The sequence below is a fragment of the Falco punctatus genome, assembly GCF_963210335.1.
Source record: "Falco punctatus genome assembly, chromosome: 12".
NCBI classification, from domain to species: Eukaryota; Metazoa; Chordata; class Aves; order Falconiformes; family Falconidae; genus Falco; species Falco punctatus.
In genome coordinates, this window is record NC_137592.1 from 17093195 (window position 1) to 17115998 (window position 22804).

A 22804-nucleotide genomic window follows, 5' to 3' on the forward strand; every position below is an offset into this window, starting at 1 on the left:
GTGTCAGAAGAGACGCTGTCGTAAGTCTGTGTAAATCTGCAGCCACCTGAGCAGTGAGGTTGAGCAGCTTCTTGGTGTTGCTGCACTGCATCTTTTAAAAGCTACAGAAATGCTGGGGGTTTAGGTCTTTTTTAAGTTACAATTTTCATGTCTCAGGGCTGAAAATATGCATCCACTTGAAAAGTGGTAGTTACAGAAGAATGCCAATTTTTTTGTCAACTTTGCATTGGACAGTAGCTGTATGAACATAATGCAGTGCTGTGCTGGCAACAGGAGTTACAGTAGTGTTTGCAGTATGTTATTTTTGTAAATGAAAAAAAAACATGTCTCAGTTTATTGCTCTTAGTACCCACATCAGTTTATTGCAGCTTAACATGCAAAGATACCGTGATGATTTATGATGTGTGGGTGTTTTTCCTCTGGCATAAATCTTCGTATTAAAGAAGCCACTAGTGAGTGTAGAAAATATAATATAATATTACTGTATGGGTTAGTGGATGCTGTGGTGGTGTTCACCTAATCTGTTTTGGGGTGGGTTTTTGTTTTTTGATTTGTTTTGATTATCTTTGATCAGTAAGCACCTGGATGATATTCTAGAAACTGGTCTTATGCATGGTGTCAATCTGTGTGTGCACATGAACTTAAGCACTAGTGCTAAATGCAAGATTATATCAATTTGGGTTTGTCTGTGTAGCTTGTAAAATGCATATAGGCTCTATTCTGTAGAAGGAGATTATTTGAAAAGAATTACAAACAAAAGAACGTGCTCTCGGAAGAACCCTATACATACATGAGTGAATGTATTATATCATAGAATCAGAGTGGTTTGGGTTGGAAGGGACCTTAAAGATCATCTAGTTCCACTCCCCCAGCCATGGGCAGGGAGACCTTCCGCTAGACCAGGTTGCTCCAAGCCCCATCCAACCTGGCCCTGAACGGTTCCAGGGATGGGGCATCCACCCTGCCACCCTCATAGTGAAGAATTTCTTCTTTATATCTAATCTAAATCTGCCCTCTTTCAGTTTAAAGCCATCACCCCTTGTCCTACCACCACAAGCCCTTGTACGAAGTCCCTCCCCACTTGCCTGCAGGCCCCTTTAGGCACTGGAAGGCTGCAGTAAGGTGTCCCCAGAGCCTTCTCTTCTCCAGGCTGAGCAACCCCAACCCCCTCAGCCTGTCCTCACAGGAGAGGTGCTCCAGCACTCTGGTCATCTTCATGGCCTCCTCTGGACTCGCTCCAGCAGGTCCATGTCCTCCTCCTGTCCAGAGCTGAACGCAGCACTGCAGGTGGGGTCTCTGCATGTGGAGCGGCGGGGGAGAAGCACCGCGGCAGTGCGGGAAGGCCATGCTTCCTTTAATGCAGCCCAGGGTACAGCTGGCTTTCTGGGCTGCAGGCACACGTTGCTGGCTCGTGTTGAGCTTCTCATCAACCAAACGATTATATGTGCTTGTCATCTCTTGAAGAATGCCCATTAAAATAATATCTTTGTAATCATTAGCATTACTACTTAATCTGTCTTAATAGTTCCTTTGTTTGACAATTAGCAAATTAATGGGGAAATCCAGTTAATGCCACACTCAGCTCCAGGAGTAAAGGCTGTTCTTTATTTAATTTTTTTTCCTTAATGATGGAAATATATGAAATACTGGGGAAAAGGTTGGGTGGGGGGGACTGCATTTGTGTGTTTGTCTTGTTGAAAAAGGCTTTTTAATCTGTAGTGGTTCTTCTACTGTAGATGATAGTACAATGGGAACGTCATGGGTCATGAGGTCCTGTCTGTTGCTGTTATGTGCAGCCATGTTATGTAATCCCATCCATAAACTGATCATACCCCAGCAGGACAGCAGCTAGTTTTTGTCCTCACCACTCATACGGAGTGCTGTCCTGCAACCTCAGGTTAAAACCATGTTCTGATTCCCAGCTGTAATGTGCTCGCACTGGTTTTATAGGCATTTCGGAGTACACTTCTCTTTCAGCTGTCAGAAGTGAGCTGCACACCGAGGCAGAATTCAAGAAAACACTGTCATCTCTGTCTCATTTTTCATCTAAGACAATTAGGCTTTTTTAAGACCCATTCTTCAGGGCAGCTTATCACTACGTTTCTTGGCGTGTTGTGTTCTGCACGTAATAGCTGGTATGCAGCTAGTCTCTCTGGACATTAACAGTTTCAGTCCTGCCAAAGCTTTAAATGGCACGAGACTGTATTCCTGAAACCACTGAGCAGTCACTTTTTTTTTTCTTTTTTTTTTTTTTTTTAATCTCCCCAGATACGACAGGGTCTGCAGTGTTGTGAGTGGTTTGCATGTTCCTTCCTCACAGCTGCTTGTGGGACAGAGCAGACCAGGGCACACTGCACCATGTTGATCTTGCTCTGAGCACGTATCTGCTGGGTTATCTGTTTCCTCTCATAATTTTTCCAAAACGGATGAAAACAAATGCATCTTGGCAAGTTGCTATGTACATATGCACAAACATGTTAAAGGATTTCTTTGTGAGCAGCAAGTGGCACCATATTACTTGCTGGCGAAGAAGGTGGCTGCACTGCTAACTCATTACTTTCTAACTAGAGGTCAAGAGCTTAAATGATGTGTGTAGCAGAAAAACACTTGTTCGTACTGTATGTGATTTATGAATTGGAGAGATGTCCAGTCCTAACCAGATACAATTTGTTCTAGCTGATCCCAAAACTGTAACTGATTGTTCTGATACAAAGAAAGCCTCAACTGTGAATGCATTGACTGTCATGGTATTTAGCATGGATTTTTATTTTTTTCCCCTGATAGTATAGTGTGTACAGTCTTTGCTGAAAGTAATGCATGGGTTTAATTTGTTGGAAACCTGGGGACAGTGACTTCTAGATACAAATTTCTGATAACAAAAACGTTTTTCTTCCACAAGAGAAGTAGGAGTTGAGTACAGCAGAATTTTTGGACCATATACTACTTTGAAAAATAACAAATGTAAAGTCTGTGGTCATAACTCAGTGATATTATAACATTTAAAAAATGTCTTTGGCATTTGCATCTGATGTTAGTGTGAAACCAAGAATTCTTAAAAGTGAAATCTGCATCTTTACTGAAATATGTAGTTTAGCTATTTGAAGAAGAGCTACACTACTGTACTCTTGTTAACACTGTAATTGATATTTTAATATTTTAAATATTTAAAATAATAATTAAAAATTATTAAATTTTATTTTTAAATAAAAAATATTAAAAATAATTAATTGATATTTTAAAAGAAATTAAGCATGGCATAATGTCTTTTTAAGTACTGATACAGTAAGAAAGATTTGCAACCTATTTTTCAATGGTTACACTTTAAATTCCTCACTTAAGTGTCTCCTAAATAAATTGGTATTTGATACATTAGTTGTTATCTGTGAGCTTATAAGTACTCAGTTTGTTATTTGCCATTTTATATTTTATTATTTTTTATGTACAGGATGTGAATGAAGATCCTGGAGAAGATGTTGCACTTCTCTCTGTTAGTTTTGAGGATGCAGAAGCTACTCAGGTTTTTCCTAAGCTGTACCTCTCCCCGCGTATTGAACAGTGAGTGAGACTTTTTTATTCTGTAGTGTTTATTCTACTTCATCTCTGAACTTTTCTGTGTTTTCCTGATATATGTAAGAAATGTTGGCTAGGTGATAACATACTGGTTTTTTTTAAATTGCTTAAAGTTATAGTGATTACTGCAAGTACGTGTGTGGTGGAGAAATGACAGATCCTCTTTTGGCTTTTTTGTATCTAAGGCTGGACCACATATGGATGAAGAAAAATCATTGGCTATATGTGATATTCTTGTAGCATCATAATCTATGAAAAGTGTGCTCTGTGTGTGCTACTGTTTTTCTGTAGCAGTATATTTTGAGTGCCTTCTATGGTACAACATACCGATAGCATTTTTTCTGGGGGAATCTTTAATTTCTTTTTATTTTGGGAAGGTAAGTTCTCTGTGTAAACATAATACATTTGAATAAAGTGTTGTTGAAGCTAAAGCACTTCAACCATGTTTGAGGAATTTGCAGTTTTACTAAGTTACTTTTTTTTGGAAGACTATCTGAAAAGTGTGTTGAACCTTACTGGTCTGTTTACCAGTTGGCAAACAGATTTGCTGAGAAATTAATTTCTGCTCCTAAAATGGAAGGGTGAGGATTCGAAATCAGTCTGCTTTCATTAAATTTCTCTTCTTCCAGTTCTGGAATTAAGAGTGCCTTAACACTTCTCCTTCACTTCAGCATCTCAGTCTTGTCATGTCTGCTTCAAAAACACAACTACGTTAGACTGTTCAGATAGACAACAGTCGAACTGGTCTAGCATTGTTTCAGTGATGTTTTGTTTTTCTGTTTAACTGCAATGACTTTCCTCTGAACTGGTGATGACACTTCTAGGTAGAGAAGAAAAGATAGTAAACACTGACTACTGTGTTACTATTACAAAACACTGACTAGTTTTGTAATAACTCAGTGATAAGTTTGTGTGACTGAAAGAACATGGTATCTTGACATTTTGCTTAACAGGGCATTGGTCTGGATACACTTTTAGAAACAATTTAAAAAACAAACCTCAAGATTTGATTTAGATAAAGGCGTAAGACTTCCTAGATTATTTAAGAAAATGTAGATTGCACATGCAAACACACACAATATGTTTAGCAGATTTTATGTTTTCATATTTTTATCAATTCACTACTTTCTGTCAATATTAGTTGAGGGAATAATTGTAGTCAAATATGTAATTAACCTAGTTCCAAAGGGATCTTCTGCTCAGCTGCTGTTAAAAGCAAATGGGCTGTCACTAGTTTCCACTGTATTTTCAGGTCTAGTCACATGCTGATTCTGAAATGTAGTTTCAGGCCACCCAGGTATGTTTGTCTAAATGACCCATGTGCTAATGAATACATTGCTTATTTTCCCACTTTCAGTAGTATCTTAAGAAAGATGTTGACCTTTTGATACCAAGCAGAATAGCAATACAAAGCAACTCTTTGTCTTCCTAAAAGTGTGGCATTTTCTGTTAGTGCCCTGAAGAATATCTGATTTTAGATGTGTGATGTAGAGCAATATAGCAGAAAGATATTTGAGTGGTGTTAGTACATTTCTGACGTGTCTGACTTATTTATGGTTTTGTCATTTGTAGCTTATGTAGTCATGTTAAAATCATACCAGTAAACCCTAGAGTTCCATGCCACACCTTGTCATGTTATCTATGTATCAAAGTTGAGATACTTCACTCACCTAATTCAATCTGTTCTCATGCATTTGTAAGGCACTTGTCACAGCATCTAGATATGGGTAACCCATAATACCAGTGTTCTTTGTGAGCTGTTGCACCTTCCTTTATTCTACTGGCTACTTCTTATGTGCCATGAAAAAGTGTATGGGTATGTTTTCAATGTTTGTTCGATTGCACTTTAATAACAAAGATACAGTTGTCTGTTGTTCTTTCCCCGAAGTCTCTGCTCTGTTTAGCAGGGGCTGACAGTCTAGATATTTAACTTTCCAGTGTTTGGGAACTGAAGCAACAATGAGTACTTTTTTTATACTTTTTGCCAAAAGTACAAAAAGCCTCAAGAAGGCCTGAGGATTAGTTTAATGACTTGAGGCCATGGCATGTTACATTTGAATTGTGTTCTGCTTATAAAAGTTCTTTCCTGCTGCTAACAGTAATTGCATCTACAAAAGCCATGTAAGCAAATTACCAGTGTATTCTTTTTTTATGCAGCAGATTTTGAGGTGGAGTAAGTAGTAGTTGACAGTTCCCAACATAACATTCCCAAGTACTCAACAAAACAGGAAAAATAGCAAATTCCCACAATTATTTTGCTAATACTAAACTCTCTTCACCTTAGGAAGAACGAGCAAACAGGAATAGCATTTTCCTGACGTATGAAAAACATTTTCAGATAGAAATGTTTCAGCTTTGTAGAGATATAAGACCAAAGGGCCTGTATGTGTAACGTGAGTTATCTCCTGCTTTCTCAAGGGGTTTCATTGCTTTTCAGCTCTACCATATAAACATGCTTTCCCACATTGCATTTTCTAAAAACGATACATACCCACAGATCTTGTCAGCAAATTTTAGCCCTAGTGATATGAATATAGTGGTTTTGCTCTGAAGGGTTATTGTAAAGTAAATTTGCTCTATTTTTAGATGGATAGTAAACATAAAACTAGTAAGACTTAGGCTGCTCCTTGTCATAGACTCTGGAAGACAGATTTGCAAAAGGAGGGACATGTACTAACGTCTTAGTTCCAAACCATAAGAGGTGGACGTCGGTTGGCTTGAAAAAGCTCATATATTAAAGCAGGGGGTTAAAAATGCAGTAGGGAAGTATTGTGGCTCATTCGAGTCGATATGGGTGTTCCATTGACTTGTGTGGCATGGTGTCTGGCTGCAAGAGTGTCAACTCCAGTTCTTACAGTAAAAAAACAGCCCCACACTTAGGGATGGGGAGCATTTCTGTTAGTTTATTAAAATCTCAGCAATAATGATTTATAACTATACCTGGTTTAATTTTTTCATTAAAACATACTAATTTAAAAACATTCCTTTAATTACTAATTGTTCAAACAATCAAACAGCAATTGCTAGTCAATTTTTCCTTAATTTGAAATTGATCACAAAAAGCTTTCATTTTATAATTTTAAGAATTCTTCTTATTCTAGATTGCACTACATCAATAAGCAGATAGATGCCAATAGCAGCTGCTTTTAATGATTTCAAAAATTAGATTAAGTTAAAATAAAACATGGCGTATTTGTTATGTATTTTGTTTAAAAGCTACCATCATAACTGTAGTATCATAAAAACAATTTTCTGCACACTTCTGGAGGGAAGTGGTAAGCTGGGAAACCCCACAGACTGACCACCCAGCTTGAGAGGATGGTGGTGTCAGCATCCGTGAGCGTGTATCTCCAGCTCGTCCTGTGCCTCCTCCCGCCTCGGGGTGTGGGACTGGCTGCAGGATGCTCTTCATCCCAGCTGAAGGCTGCTGTGCTTGGGGAGAGGTTCAGAGAGCTGGGCAGTGTCAGTACCTGAGGCCCTTCACTTGCTCATCCACTTGATCTCTCCTGCTGTTAGGCACAGACGTATTCTGGGGCTGCTTTTGCACTCCTCTGCATGACAAGGAGCTGCTGGGATATTTGCCATTTATGCCTCTGACACATTTCCACGTGTTACACAGCATGTCTCTAAACCTGTCGATAGAAAGCATCTTGCTTGGCCAAAATTGTCTTTCTAGTGAAAGTATACTAGATACATGTATGGAAAGGAAATTTGTAATAAAAATACTCATCATGTATTTGATTTTCATTAATTAAAAGTCAGTAGACTCTAAATCCAAAAAGTCAGTGCAGGATTGAACAGCTAATTTCTATATTAATGCTTAAAATGTGTGTCAACATATTACATATGAATATGGATCAGAAGTGCTGGGTTTTTTATTAAAAAAAAGAAAAAAATGTGTGTGTTATTTTTCCTTCACGAGTTGTCCATAAAAAGAAAATAAAAATTAGTTTGTCTTGGTTCACATTTTAAGGAAAAAAGATAAAAGGGTAGAAACACTGTTGGTCAGTGAATGCTGTGTTCCCTGGATTCACACAAATAATCCTGTCATAAACACTGTTGTCCTGGAGGGCTTTTCTCTGATAAATACGCAGACATGAATATGCTAAGAAAACCAGCTGTCAGTAGAACTTGTTTTGCTTAACTGGTCAGGCTCCATGCTTTGGGGATTGAAATGGTTGGGGTTTTATAGGTCTGGGAGCTGTGCCAGGGGGTTCTTCGTGACTGAGGGTGGTATTCAGAGTTCGGTGACTGAGTTTAACCTTCTCATATGGGCAGAACCTGACCTGAACTCTTAGACTTTGAATGTTTCTGTATGTTTTTCACTGATGGGAAAGAAAAAAAGAAAAGAAAAAAAAAATTAAACATGTGTGTTTGCTTTAAGGTGTTTGCTATCTTTTACCTGTCCTTTCTGCTGGGAGTTGGAGAAGGAAGACCGTAGAATATTACCCATTCACTGCCAGGTACCACCTCTCGCTATGTTTGAGGTGCAGGGGTGCTGTGAAGGGATTCACCTTTAAAGTTGGCATGCTGTACTGCTGAGTGTGTATCGCCGGTTGAAGCCTGCTGTTTCAGAATGATTATGAATACACAGTCTAAATGAGTGGTCATGTTTAGGCTTTTTTATATATCTGTCTTTGTAGAAGACAGAAGTAAGAAGGTCTTCTGTATGCATGTGGAAATGTACGTATTCATCTGAGTTGATTTCAGTAGAATTGTTAGTAGGCAGCCAAGACAGTCCGTGACTTCTTCAAATCCCAGAGCATCTTTGCAGACATGGGAAGCAGGAATAGCTGTTGCTTTGCAGGGCTTTCTCTTCCCTTAATCCCAGTTTAGTCATGCCTCTACACAATGCCCGAGTCAGTGATATATCCTGCATACTGTATGTGCCATGTCCCTGTAATCCAAATCTTCTGAAACTGCAGCCAGCACCGTAACCTGATTTCCAGTCTAGCTCTGCTTTGCAACTCGTCCTGTCCCCTAAAAATCATCTGTGTTGCTGCGGCCACCTTTTGATGGGCTGTTGACAGCTTCAGAAGATAGCAGGGTAAACTGGGACTGACGGGCGAAACAGATCGACTTGCACTTCTATCCTGGGTGTTCAGCTTTACTGCCTGTTCCTTTCTTTTCTGAAGGTGATACAGAACACTTGGTGAAAACAGTCGTAGAAGTAAGATTGTGTGTCCATCATCTAAATGGTGCTTTGATGCTGGATGTGTCAATGCTGTCCTTAAATGGTTCAGTTAGTGAGATTTTTAAGATACCTTTCTTTCAGTTAAGAGACTAAGCAATTAGACCCAATCATTGAGTATGAAATACTTAAGGCAGTTCAGTGGGACTGATTGAGTTACTGGGTAATGAGGTACTAGTTTCTCTGTATAGAAGATAAGGGGCAGGTTTTGGTCTGGCATATGCTTTGCAGCAATCCAGAGTTCAGCGTTGCCTGGAGTCTCAGAGCAAAACTTTGCTGAAGATGGAGAAGGGTTTGTGTCTTCTTGGAGGTTTTTGTCAGGTTTTTCTCAGAGTGTCAGCCTTGGGTGCCTAAGGTTCTGTAACCTGATGGTGGAGGGAGTATTTTTACATGATACACTAAGTACTTTACCCCTTAAAGGATTTTCTTGTAGATAGAAAAATATGTATAGAAAGTAGAATTAACAAGAAATTACAAAAGAAAACAGAAGCGTGATTCAAGACAGCCCTCTCCCACTCCCTTCCTCTACATACTTTTGACTAGAGTGAAGTGGTCTACAGAAATTTCAGCTGTTTTAAACACATCTGTTTCCCTTAGGTACAAAACTTTCCGTTGGTGTTCCATTTTTTCACTTGTTTACATGTAGTTTATTTCAGGCTACCCTAATTAAACATCCAGTTCTGTCTCGTGTTGTCATATGCTATGAGTATACCATGTTTCATTGCAATAATCCCTGTTTCAACACAGGCATTTCTAAGTACCGTTGTAAAACTGTACTCCTCTAAAATATCCTCCTCAGCATTTTTACTGTGTTATTGCTGCTTCTAGGTGTGTTTACCCTCCTACAAAGAGTGATAATGAAGGGAAAAGGGAACAAAGTAATTTTTCTTTAGGACATCAGGCAGTATTATTCATAAAGGTGTTCTTGGTTTTTTACTGTTGCCCATATGTTTAGACTTGTATCTTTGTACAGTGAAGTGTCAGAAACACTTTTAATTGGTCAAAGCTAATTCTGGCAATGACACTGAAAATTACTGTCATCTTAGTTACTAGCTAGGCCAGTACTTAATACTTCTGAAATCTTCCCTTCTATTTGCAATAGGGATTTCTTTTCCATTATTTTCTTAGATTGTGTTTACTTTGCTACTTACTGAAATCCATTTTAGTTTTACAAAAACTCTTACTTTTGATGCATCATATGTTTTTGGCTTTTCTATTGCCTATGTTGGTACAGTTTTGGGGATTGGAGGGTATTTTTATTGCTGTTCTGACATCCATGGTGCAATACTGAAGTGCCTTTCTCAGATACTTCCCCAAGACATAAGAAACACAGCAGATTTCATCTTCCTTTCCTGAAATGTTTTTTAGGAGAAAGGGAGCTTGCTGAACAGAGTCAATCCATGTTGGTGCTGAATTGTCTGTCTGTCACAGGTGGCAGGATTTTTTTCATACCTAGGAATTAATAGGAATCTTTTAGGGGTTTTATGTAGGACCTTTTGTCCTAAAGAACTGTGTGCGCCAACCGTAGGGTCAGCTTGAACTCCTTGAAATGTTTTCCTTAAAATCAGTTAGGCTGACCAGAGAAATTCAGAACAAGTCTCATCTTTTCTTATTTTGTGGCTTTTGATATGGCAGTAATAGAGCAAGCCAGAAGGTCTGGTAACTGGGTTAAATGTTAACCTAAAAAATTCCTAACTAGTTGTTTCTTGAAAATACAATGAAAAATTCAGGTCCTACATGACTTGTAAAATTTATACGAAGGGCAACCGAACTTGGAGTTTGTCTAGAGCTAAGTTATTTGTGGTTTGATAGATAATGTGCTGTTGTTCAATACTACTTCAAAAAACAACAATAAAATAGAGAGTTGCTGGGAAATCACAATTGAAACAGTCGTTTCTCTGTTGTTAAACATGCTTAATTCCACAGACTGTCTTTTTGGAACAGAATAGCTCTTGTGGAAGAGTGCTTCAAAGTTACTGACTGCATGAAATTTAAAAATTATCTGACAAGTCTGAGACTTTTGCCAATTTATCCTTAAATATAATTGCATGAGCAGGTCATGGAGGGTTTTCCTTCAAGCTCGAAGCTGAGCTTTAGCTGTTCAACTGTATCCATTTTAACTGGTTATTAATTACCAAAACTGACAAACAGTAGTTACAATGAGTTAATTAGATTTAGTCTTGGCAGCAAATGCAGTGAGTATAGAAAGGCACATTTACTCAAGACTTATGAAAACTCAAATTTCCTAGAGTACACTTCGAACCCACTTTTTTGTTGCTGCGTGGGTATTTTTCCCAGTTCTTGATGTAAATCCAAGCCCACCACTACAGAACGTGATACCATCTTTCAGCAGAGTACACTTTACTGAAGCTGATTTTTTGCGTATTTGGGATATGTGGCTTGCTTTCTGAACATGGTGACTAAGTCAGTTGTTTTCATAGAACTTCACTTTAATTGTGATCTGCACATTATAGCGTTCTGTCTTCAGACTTTTCCTATTTTATTACTTAAAACAGGTAAAAAGTCAGCTACTGTTTAATGCTTGCTTCCAGATGGTCACGTTCAGTAGGTAGAAAACTCTGACTGCTTGGAAGTGAAGAGTTAAGGATTTTCAGATAAAACCTCTAAAACAGGTGAAACGCAGAATGAAGTTGTATGTGAAAGACCTCAGTTTTAATTGCCTCTGTTGTCTTCTCCCCCACCGCAGCTGGGGAAGGCTGCCCGTACTCACTGGGACCTGCATTCCTGTTGCTGGCATTTTGGCAGGGAACGCGGTGGCATGGGGAGCGTGGGTTGAGGAGGATGGCAGAGGAACAGCCCTACAGGGAATCTAATGGGCAGGAGTGAAACTGTAAGCGGAGGGATCTTGGCCCCGTTGTCTGTGCTACCAAAAGAGAGGATTGAAGTGTGTCTTTCAAGATTACTAGAGTGGCTCATTCTACTTTTCTCCCATAAGTGTACCAACCCCAAAATAGTACTAGATAACCACCTCTCTATTTTCTTCGGTTTTTTCTTCCCTTTTTCCTGCCAATAATCAGTGGCATTTTAAACTTGATGTCTCCTTGAAAGGAGCTTTAATACCTCCTTAATTATCCATTGTAGGAAGATTCCATTTCCCCAAAATAAATCATGGCTGATTTTTTGCAACATGACTGCTGGGTTTCTGGGTGTTTCCTTTTCCTTAATTATTGTCAAGAATGTGATTCACTGTAGTGCTGATTTAATTTAAGGCATACAAGGCAGTCACTGTCTGTCCCACTACTTAACTCCACAAGCTACCCGGCTCATGGGAGCTGAACACCCGCTTCCTTTCAGCACTTGCGTATCAGACCTACCTGGAGAATAAGTATAAAAGACATATTCCCAAATTTGAGACTTTGTTGAATATTTTTCTCCTAGGTAACAGATTCCCCTTCAGAAATATTGAGAACTTCTCTCGTAGGAGCTTTCTTCTGGAGAATCCCCTTAACAAATCACAAGGATTTCTTGAATTGTAAAACCAACACAGGCATACTGTAACTATACTAAACTTCAGCTTTCTTTAAATGAAAGTGCAGATTGTAGGCAACTAAGAAAAGTAATTCTTTAAATAGGAGTCGCTGTATTTTGTAGGTTTACTTTTGGAAAAACGTGTAAGCTGATCTTTGAAGAATGTAGAAACAGCCAAAAGCATAGTTGTGCAGAGCAGTGCTTTATGCAAGTCCCATATATTTTGCATCTTTCATTTCTCTACAGCAAGCAGTTCTTGAAGACTAGCAGGACCTGATTAATCTGCAACCTGGAAGAAACACACAGGAGGTAGTTTGAGCTGGCCTAGGGGCCACCTTACATCCAAGGAGTTGCATACTCCTTTTATGCTTAAAGAAGCTTTTTTGTTTGGGCTTTTTTCTTGTGGAGCTTTATTCTCCCAATCACAAAGAAATTTTCTTGTATCTGTTAGTCCCCTTTTGTACCTCAAATGAGCATTGCTGCTCCCTGCTCTCTTTCACTGCAAGTCAGTCAATTCTTCTGCTGTCTTCAAGTTGCCACAGGCTACAGCTAAACTGTGGGATCCACCTCTGAGGTTTTCACCCTGGTCAAATTAAAAACTGGTGTCAGGAAAAGACCTGGATGTTCAGCATCCCACTCTCCACCCTGATTTTTGTTGGAGGAAACTCCTAAGACTTGGATAGGGAGGAACCTGTGTGCTCCAACAGGTCTTTGATCTGGATGATTAAGAGCCAAAACTCTGGTGTGCACTGTGAGGCCCACCTGCCTTGCATAATTTCTGGGTTTTGGGTTTGTGGGATTATGGTTTTTTTCTGCAGTCATTGATATATCTATCTAGGAAAATATGGAAATGCTTATTTAAGACATTTATCAAACACAACATGGGGAGCAGTGTTTTGAAATCCTTTAATTTCAGTGGTTTATTAACCATTCCTGTCTTTCATGATTTCTACAAATCGTGTACCTGTTGTGTTAATGGAAAAAAAAAATGGGACTTTTTAATGTGTGGTTTGGAAAAAATACGTGTGTGTCAACAAAGGATATTATAAAATTTAAATCACAGATCTCATGTGATATTTAATATGTGCATGCAGTATGTGTCAAACATCCCACAGAGGAAGACAAGTTAAATTTGGCAAGAATGGAAACTTTAGAATACAAGAATATATATTCTTTTTTTTTGGATTTTAAAACTAAATTCTTTGAGCCAGTTTCTGGTCAGGGGCTGCTGAAAATACATGAGGAGGAAACTTCAGCTATTTAACAATTTCAGTGGGCAAAACCCTGTTAGTACCAAAGCTGCAGACACCACAGTGCGATGGAAAAACCTGTACAAATAGAGCGAAACAATTCTGCTTGCAGATATTTGCTGTTGAAGCCAGTAAAAGGGCTGTGCTCTTCTGTGTGGTTTAGTGATGTCAAGCACTACTTGCTGGAGGCAGCTGTGCTACTGCAATGCTTTCCTGACCTTAAATAGCCTATATGCTGGGTAATGCAAGCATTCAAATATAAATACAGGGCACATAAGGACAGAAGGAGGCCAGAAAAGCCATCTAGGCCCCTTCCCTCCCCTGAATTAGTCAGTGCTTTCCTCAGTATTCTTCTCTTCTGGTATTTGTCCAAGATATTTACAAAACCGTTTAGACTAATTGTTCCCTCGTGTTGCCTCGGTACTGTTTATTCCATATGTTAAGTACTTGCGTGCAAAGCAGTTCTGCTCTTCAGCGTGGCTGCTGCTTGCTTTCCTTTCCTTTTCCTTTCTTCGTGGTTGCCTTTGATAGTAACCCAAACAGCTGTGCAGCCTCTGCCCCTGGGAGGCTGCGCGTACCCCAGCAGCCGCAGCCTGCCGCGGCCCCAGCCCGCCTCCCAAAGACGGCTTTCTGGGATGTTTGGCGGAGGTAATTCCTTCGGGTCATGTTTTTGGTCGACTTCCCATATATATTTTTGGTGGGGTTTTTTGGGTTTTGTTAGTTTAATATTTTTTCCTTCTACACGGTAATGGTAAGATGGTTAGGTGGCGTGTATGCGTAATTATATAGCAATCCTCTTAATTTGTTCCATTGCTCAAAGATTGTCTGTGTTTCTCTTGTAGTTACGATGAGGACTGTGTCACTCGCTTCCTGCTATCTCAAATCCTGTTGTTTTCAGTTGGTACTCTTGTTTTAGTTCACTTAGCTACTACCAAAGTTTCTCTTACTGCCTTTTTTAATTATTTTTTTTTTAATTTTTAATTTTTAAGTGTTGTCTGTTTCTGGTTTGGCTGTTTGTTTTTAGCTCTGCACACATCTCTGAAAATGCGTTCCATTTTCAAGAAGTGAGCCTCTGGGTTTTTGCATGTCAGGTAGCCGTTTTTCCTGCAGTTGACATAAAAACTGTGAGGGAAGTTGAATGATGAACGTACATCACGACAAAGGAAGTCTTGTTGAAAGTTTTGGCACTGTTTGTTCAATGAAAATCTAACAGCCCATTTAATCATCTGATACATGGAATCACTGCACATCCAGAACAGTCATTTAGCGTTGTCTATGGTTTCAGTACCTTTGTTCTATTTACTTTAAAACATTTTAACATTAACTTTTTTTAATAACACTTAAAAGAAATGTAAAATAAACATTTTAAACATTATTTGTCTTTAGAATTAATTGATTTCATTTATAGAAAGCAAAAATACCAGGTTTTTTATGCAACAGTGAAAGCAAAAAAAATCCATTATACTGTATTAGTCCAAACCTGGATTAAATATAATTGAAAAAACTTTTTTCCCCTCCATGACTGTTCTGTTTGGAGTGCGTGTCTCAGCAGTAACAGGGATCATGTTTCTCAGTACTGTGAATTTCTTTACTGATTTGGAGGCCATGCCAGTTTGTGAAATACATCAAGTTCTTTAACCTGTGATAGCTGTGGTGGTTTTGTAGAAAATTCATTTGCAGCAAATAAGTGGCAGATTTCACATCAGTGTCATAGAGTTCTTTGTTAGAAAGGAACTCTGAATCATCCAGCCCAGCTTCCTGCTTGGCACAGGACTACCACCAGCACTAGCTCAGGTTTTGTCGAGCAGAGCCTTTGTCCAGCCATGTCTCGAATGCTTCCCAGAGTGGAGATCCTACAGCCTCCCTGAGGAACAGTTCTGCTACTCTCTGTGGAAGAGTAGCTCCTCTGAAAGTCTGGTCTGAGCACCCCAAGGCTGCCGTTGGCCCAGTGCTTGAAATCATAAAGGTCCATCTGGATTGAAGCTGTGCAGTTTGCTGTAGCAGTGTTGTACAACGTCGTTAACAGCAAGCCATTTATTGTGGTGGTATGGAAGCAAGGTACTCTTCACCCTTGAGGTGCCATTCTTCTGTTTCAACTCTGAATCAACAACAGAAACCATAAGCACTTGTGTCCCCCATAAACGAGGCTTTTTTTAGGTAGTCTCAACTTGTTTCTCCAGCAACACAGAAGGGTGAGGTCTTAATGATACATTGCTAGCTAGAGTTTGCTCTGGCTGGAGATCCCGATGAGCTGGTACAAAGTTAAGTTCCCATCTCACTGCTGACACAGTAAAGGGACAGCATGAGGAGCGAGGCTATGGGTCTGCTGCATTCTGAGGAGTATCACTTATGCATGGTCCTTTGAGACCAGGTAGTACATGACAATTTAGAGCAGTGTAGGGCCATACAGGGCCAAAAATCAAAGAATTTGGGTCATCATTATAGGTGGTGCTATGTCTTGTCACACCAAGGCACGTAGTACAGGGAAATCTCTTGCACTTTTTAACTCTGTACACTGAAGGCTTGTAGTCTTTTTTTCAATACACAAATATTAATTTGTGTTTTCCTTTCTTAAATTTCATGTACTACAGCAAAATGAAAAAAAAAAATACCCTGAAATAGAACACTAGTCACTAGAAGTGAATGAATGATCTTGGCAATGCAGCTGGCGTTGCTGAGTACTTTCTATGTACAACTGAGCACACTTAAAATGCTAGAAAAAAGGATAGATTTACCCTGATTTTGCTTGTTATACTAATACTATGAAAGTCTAGCATTCTATTTTTGTTCATCTACCAATCTGTTCAGCATATTTTGTTTAATAGTTTAATGGTAGAGTCTATATGCAACCACCCGTATTACATCAGACTGTGCAACTGGAATGTTGTTTACTTTTCACCAAGGCAACTCCCTGTTTTTTGTTAATTAATATCTAACAAGGTCCTACAGCTGACTCCCTTTAAAGTCAAGAATGTAGGGGTGTTCGGAATTTATAGGCACGCTGTGCTAAGACCTTGTAGCAACAGCATGTTTTGTGCAACTGACCTATTAAAGGAGACAGTTTGGGGTGATTTTTCTCATTTTTATATGTGCATATATTCTTTCATTCTACCTCAGTTATCTTGGACAGGTTACATTTGTACTGCATGTGTACAGTCCTTTAATACCTGGTGCCGTGAAGGTATTTTCTTAAGCAACAGAATAAAACTATGAGAAGATTTGTGGAAAAGTCTTCTGCAGCATTAACCACTCATGTTTCTGAGATGGTCAAACTGGCAACTGTGGCTCATGTTTAAAATACAAAAACATTTTATTTTTCTTATTTTTGATAACAGGACATCCTTCAAATGTCTCAATTACAACAGATTTTTTTGTTAAATCTTTATGCATTTTGTCCAGGCTTGATTTAAAAACATGCAAGGAATACAGTATACACAATTTTCTCAGTGCTGTTCTACTGATAAAATGTTTTACTGTCTTCTAATCTGAATATTTGTAAGTTTTTCACAAACTTTAATGTGTTTATCATCTTGGTACCCTTTTGGGATAAGTCAGGATGTGTGAATGTGTCTATATGTGTCAGAAAGATTTCATTATTAGGAAACTAGAACCAAATAAGAGATGCCCTTTGATAATCTCAATCTGCAACAGATAAATGTTGCGAGGCTTAGAAATGTGGTCTTCTTTTATAGTCAAATTTTGTACCTAAAATGTCTTCCCATTTAGTGATCCTCCTTAATTACTGCCCTACCTTAGCTGTATAGGCTGTCTTGAGGCTATACTCATTTAGGTGCACTGGCATCTCCACTGTTGTCATTTCAGCAATATGCTCTAAAGAAAATGAAATAAAAAATTCAGTACATGCAGAAGTACATTTCTTTCCACCATGAAAAAGGTATTTTTAATAATTCAGTGTATTTTTTGAGCCTTGACCCCTGCCAGAATATCTCAGAAACATAGAGATAAATAGATACTGCAATTGGCAAGCTGATTATAATTGTATGTTAAGACAAGCAGAAAAGGTCTTTTCATTTAATTCAGTTCTAAAACCATGTAAAAATACTGGATTCTATTTTAAGAACGCATAGTAGGTGAATAGTGTTCCATCCAAAATCTGCCAATTACTGGTTGTGTTTGTGTTCTCTTGATTTTTTAATATTTTTTTTTTAAGTTCCTTTGTTGTAGGAGGACATCTTGGCAGAGCTTCACATATGTGGTTAACTGCTTGCTGAGCCACAAGCAAATAATACTGTACAGTTAAGCATTTCTTCCTGCATCACCAATTTCTATTCTCTTGGGCAACAGGAGTTCAAATCTGGGCAAAGATGACAGGCATAAACCTGTCTGATTGGATTAATAACATAGAAACTGTTGCTATCCTCCATAGTAATATTTTAAAGTTGGCCTTGTGGTAATTTTCTCAACCCAGATTTTGATTTTTATTATACCAGCAAATAGATAGGTGAATAACTCTTGAATCCTAAAGGAAAAGAGGAGGATCCGTTTCCCATTTTCAGGCTTGGCAGGTACAAATTCTGCTGAAGGAGGTCAGAAAGGGTACCTGGAAACCTGATGGGCAGTGATGATTCAGAGACGGCTTCCCAGTATATGTTGGCTGTGGGGGGTTTCTTTTTAAACACTGTGTCATTTTTGCTTGTTTGGCATTTGCAGTCTCCCAAACTCCTTTGCTTCGAAATAAGAAGTAATTAGTTTGAGGAAGCGTAAGTTTTCCAGTCATTGTGTTCATTCGCACCTGGAATGGAGCTGTGAAGTAGTTGGTTTGCTTATTAGTCGGATAGTCTAATAAAGAAAAAGGGAGTTTTGATAAATTTATTTAATCATAAAATCGATGCTGCACAGGGAAGGTCATGCTTGTTGTTGTGTGTTGCTAGGGTGAATAAGCTGAAATTTTCCCTTTTATCATAACCTTGCAAAAAGCTCAAGTAGTATATTTCAGGTAGTAGGATCTATATTTGGAGCTGTACATTTGAATTGAATGCACAGGAAAAATCTATCTCTAACTTAAATTTGCTTTATTGTGCCTTTGCAATTGTGGTGGAATGACAATCGCTAACACTTGGAAGGGTGCAGTTGTGTTGCAGGAAATCACAGCAAGCTTTTGGGAAAGCAATTCTGAAATTCACATGATGATGTTCAAGGACTTACTGTCATGTCTTACACCTAAGACATGGCATAAATTTGACTTCAGATCTCTTCTGACTGCTGCAGTAGGCCTTTGTAAGCTCAGCTTGTAATATTGTACATGCAATGTGAGACCTAGATCCTTAGGAAGGAAGAAGACAAACATCTTTTGGAAATTAATTTGGTCCTTTGGAAATACTCCAGTGTCTGGGCAGTCTTGATATGGTACCTGCTGAAGAGACTTTCACTGATTAGGATACCACTTCCTCAAACTGATTTTTCAAACCTCACAACTGGGACTATTTTAAACTCTGTTTTATGTTGAAAGTATCCAAAAGATTTGTGAAAGTGTAGTGCGTATTTGAATTAACTGTTGGAGGAGAAATATATGTCATTTGGGTAGCTCTTAGTACCCATATGAAAGAGGGGGAAAAAATACACAAAGTAACACAAAGAGTTTGGGGATTGGTTTGGTTGTGGTTTTTTTTCTTATGAAACTGTAAATAAATTTGCAAATGTAAAAAAAAAAAAAAAACAGACACCAAACCATAAACTATATCTCATGAGTATATTTTTAATATTCAAGTGCTTCCCTAAATTCTCCAGTGTCTTCAGCAACCTTTCCCTTCCCTCCTTCCCCTCTTCCCTTTCCACCCTTTCACCCCACAGACTCTCAAAGTTGCTACTCTGGGGACATTTCTGAATCTCTGTCTTCTCTGTCACTTTGTTCAAGTAGCTTACTCCTCTTGTCTTGCCAGGCCTTGCCAGAAGTCCTTTCCTTGCTCTTTTAACTAAAAGCAATAAGTGTTTTAAGTATAGTTCTTTTTTTCCTAACCAGGAGCTTTTGCTCTTTTATTCTCCCTCTTCTCTTTCCGCTGGAATTGTCTGTGTTTCATCTCCCCTTTAATGTGTATTGACATTAAAGGAAAGATGAAAATTCCGGGTCCTGAAGATTCCCTGGTCATTCCCTGGTAGACAGATGGTAGAATTTTCAAGGTGAAGTATGACAATTTAAATTATATTTTTTTTTTCCATCTTTGGGATCTTGAAACATCTACCCTAAGTTTTGGACTTGATAAATAATACTTTGTAGTCAGCCATTCTCCAGACTTCCTTGCTTTTATATGTACTGCATTTTTATTTCTTCTTGCAGAGTTAGAAAAATCAGACCATGTATTGGACATAAATTCCAACCTTTCCCAGCATTTGGCTAGAGGAGCTACAATTAGTTATTTTTAATCCTGACCAAGCTTGTATAAATGTTCTTCAGGTTGACAGTAATTAGACGCTGAATAAATACATGCTTCCTTGAAGGATAGCTTTTCCAAGTACTGACTATGGCTTTAGCTAGGTCATTTTCCAAACTAAGTCCCAAAGAGAAAGGAATTTGGAGCAGGTGTTACACAACCCATAGGAGCATAAGTATGACATGTCAAGAGCTCGATGTCATCTTTTTTTCCACAACACATGGACTTTGAAGTCACTTACTAGGCAATAAATCTGTGTGTTTCAGATACTGTTTTTCATGTATTGTTAGGTTGAAGGATGAAAATAAGACATTCCCCCCAACCAATTTTGTCTTTCATACTCTGAAAATATTTAGGATACCAATTATATTAGAAACTTTTGAGTATGCTAAATCAAGTTGTAACAGTTGCATGACATTGGTTTGGAGGACTTGGAGAATAGGAAGTGATGAGTTAATTACAAGGAATAATCTAGATATTGGTATGCAGTACTTGAAAAGTTTGTGATGTATATAACCATGACCTGCAGACTCTTCAGTAATGCTGTTGCAATCAGTAATGTCTAACAAAAAGCTACTCTTGTCAGATCAGTCAGAACAGAGATGCAAATTATTTATATTTCCTTTGTGTTTGAGAAGCGTGTCTTTGGTTGTGTAGCTCAGGTGCTGCAAAGAGGCAACACAATTTTTCAGGAAACTTGGCTCTCATAAAAGAGTGAGAGAGTTCCATTCTTCTTGACCGCTTTTGCTTTTCAGCACAGGATTTCATGGTAAGTGCGTCTTGGATAGTGAACCCTTATGCCTCTGACTTACACAATTCTAGAATAATATCAACCTTCAAATGTTTGCTTTGTTGTAAACTTCAAGTGCTTTTTTTATCCTCTGATATTCTTTTTTTTTCCTGAAGTTATTTGTACTTAAATATACAACCTGTATTCGTCCACAGTAGGAAATTTCTGATAACTTACTGCTGGGGTTTTTGCTGTGTCATCAGTTCTCCAACCTGTTACAGTGTTCAGGGATGGCAGCAAGCTAATAAGAAAGGCAAGGCTGGGAAATCTATTAATGATTGATTTTTTTTTTATTTTTTTTAAACCTGATTTTAATATAGCAAAGAATCTGAACAGCAATTGGGAACCGAGTTGGTTGTCTTTTCACTCCTCCTAGATAGTTCTTTGGTCTGATAGTCTCTTCCATGCTGTAATTCTGACAAACCTTTTTTGAACTCCCAGTGAAATAGCCAAGGACTGACTTTGCCCATAGCTACTGAATTTACCTTCCATGCTCAGAGGGGATTCCTGTGGGCTTTTATCCCAAATTTGCAGGGCTAATATGGAGATGCTGTTATTGTTGCTGCCCTATGGCAAACTGTTCCATGGATTGTGGATTTCAATATTGAGGTGTGCTAATTTGCAGAACATCAAATAAATTGGTCTATCTAGTTGTACTTGATAATATTTTTTTATTTCCAAGTTCCCATTAATAAAAATACCTCAAGTATCAACTTAAGTTTGCATTATAACTCTCCAAAGAGCAAACAAAGAAGAATGTTACATCAAGTAAAATGTTTGTAGTTGTCTTCCCTCCCTCTCCCCCCACCTCCCAAAAAGGTTAAGCAAAGCTAGCTGGACCTCTCATCACCCACATCTCTACTATGTTCTGCAGTGCCTTGAAAACAAAGAGCACAGAAACAGCACCAGGCAGTAGCATTGGGTAATTACAATTTTGTTGTTATTTCTTCATGTAGGAGACCTTAGCAGCAATGTCTTGATCTCTATAAGACCTTTAAGCACACCTCCAGCATTGCCTGTAAGTGGATCATCACTGCCACGTTTGGGGAATGTGGTTTGCTTGCCCTCCTCTCTGGGCATCTGTCTTGCAGCCAGCCATACCTGTATGCAGCAGTATCATTGTGCATGGGAATTTGCTGATCGTGTCTTTAGGCCAGTTGTGTCCTTAATTGACTCTTCCTACTCTTGAGAAGTTCGACATACTCTGTTTCCCAAAGTAAATAATGTTTGGGGTTTGGTTGTTTTGTTCATACTGTTTCATCCCCACGAAGGAATGAATAGAGCCGTTTTGTAACCTTGACTCTCAGTTTACTTCCTTCACTCTCTTCTTAAACCTCATCACAGTAACTGTTAGCGTTTCAAATTATCTTTCAAACAAGTACATGCCATCCAAATCATGGTGGTATGTGAAATGTAATGTTAGGCAACTGTTGATATTGTTAGAGGGATTGTATGTTAAGCTGGGGTGGGGAAGCTAGCGCAGTACATTTTGCAGAGCTGTGCATTTTTAAAAACGTTGTCATGATCCCTGGCATATCAGTTGTACTTGCAGTAGAGGGCAGGGTCCTACACCTTCAGATGGAGCGCTTTTCCAGATGTTCCACCCAGCCTGAGTTCATGTCAGACAAGTCAGGTCATTGTTGCAGAGTTGAGGTATTCAAAGGAGAATCTTTATTTCTTTTTATCAAATCTAAAGCTCTTTGAAGGTATACCACCTTTCATTTTGCTGACTTTAAAACCTTCTCGGGGGGAAAAAAAAATACAACGCTTCTAAAGTTCTGCTTTTATTTTTGCCCTCATTAGTTCAGGTTACACTTAAAACTACTTTCACTGCATTTTTAAACAAACCCCATCATTTAAACAATTAGTATCAATTTTAATCATATTATACTGTGACAATCCTTTTAATTTTTTTCATGTTAATAGAGAGATGTATTTGTGATTAAAATTTATCACCGTAAACTTACCTTGCAGTAGCATCTAAATATGTTGCCCCACTAGAAAATTACATACATGTGCAAATGATAGTGAAGTTTATAGAAACACGGTTAGCACTTACAATATTTTGCTCAAATAGTTCTCCAGCCCTAAGCTGTTGGTGGCTCAGGGACTGTGATTCATGTGT

General features: G+C 38.5%; 1 protein-coding gene across 4 annotated transcripts in view; it reads left to right on the forward strand.

The window, feature by feature from the left end:
- BABAM2 (BRISC and BRCA1 A complex member 2) overlaps positions 1-22804 on the forward strand; it is a gene marked incomplete at its 5' end in the record, with an annotated part of 170467 nt that overhangs the window by 87059 nt on the left and 60604 nt on the right. For all 4 annotated transcript variants that reach the window (XM_080408308.1, XM_080408305.1, XM_080408306.1 and 1 more), the window contains one exon: positions 3446-3555. In XM_080408308.1, the coding sequence (XP_080264434.1) occupies positions 3446-3555 (110 nt within the window). The remainder of the gene's footprint in view (positions 1-3445; positions 3556-22804) is intronic.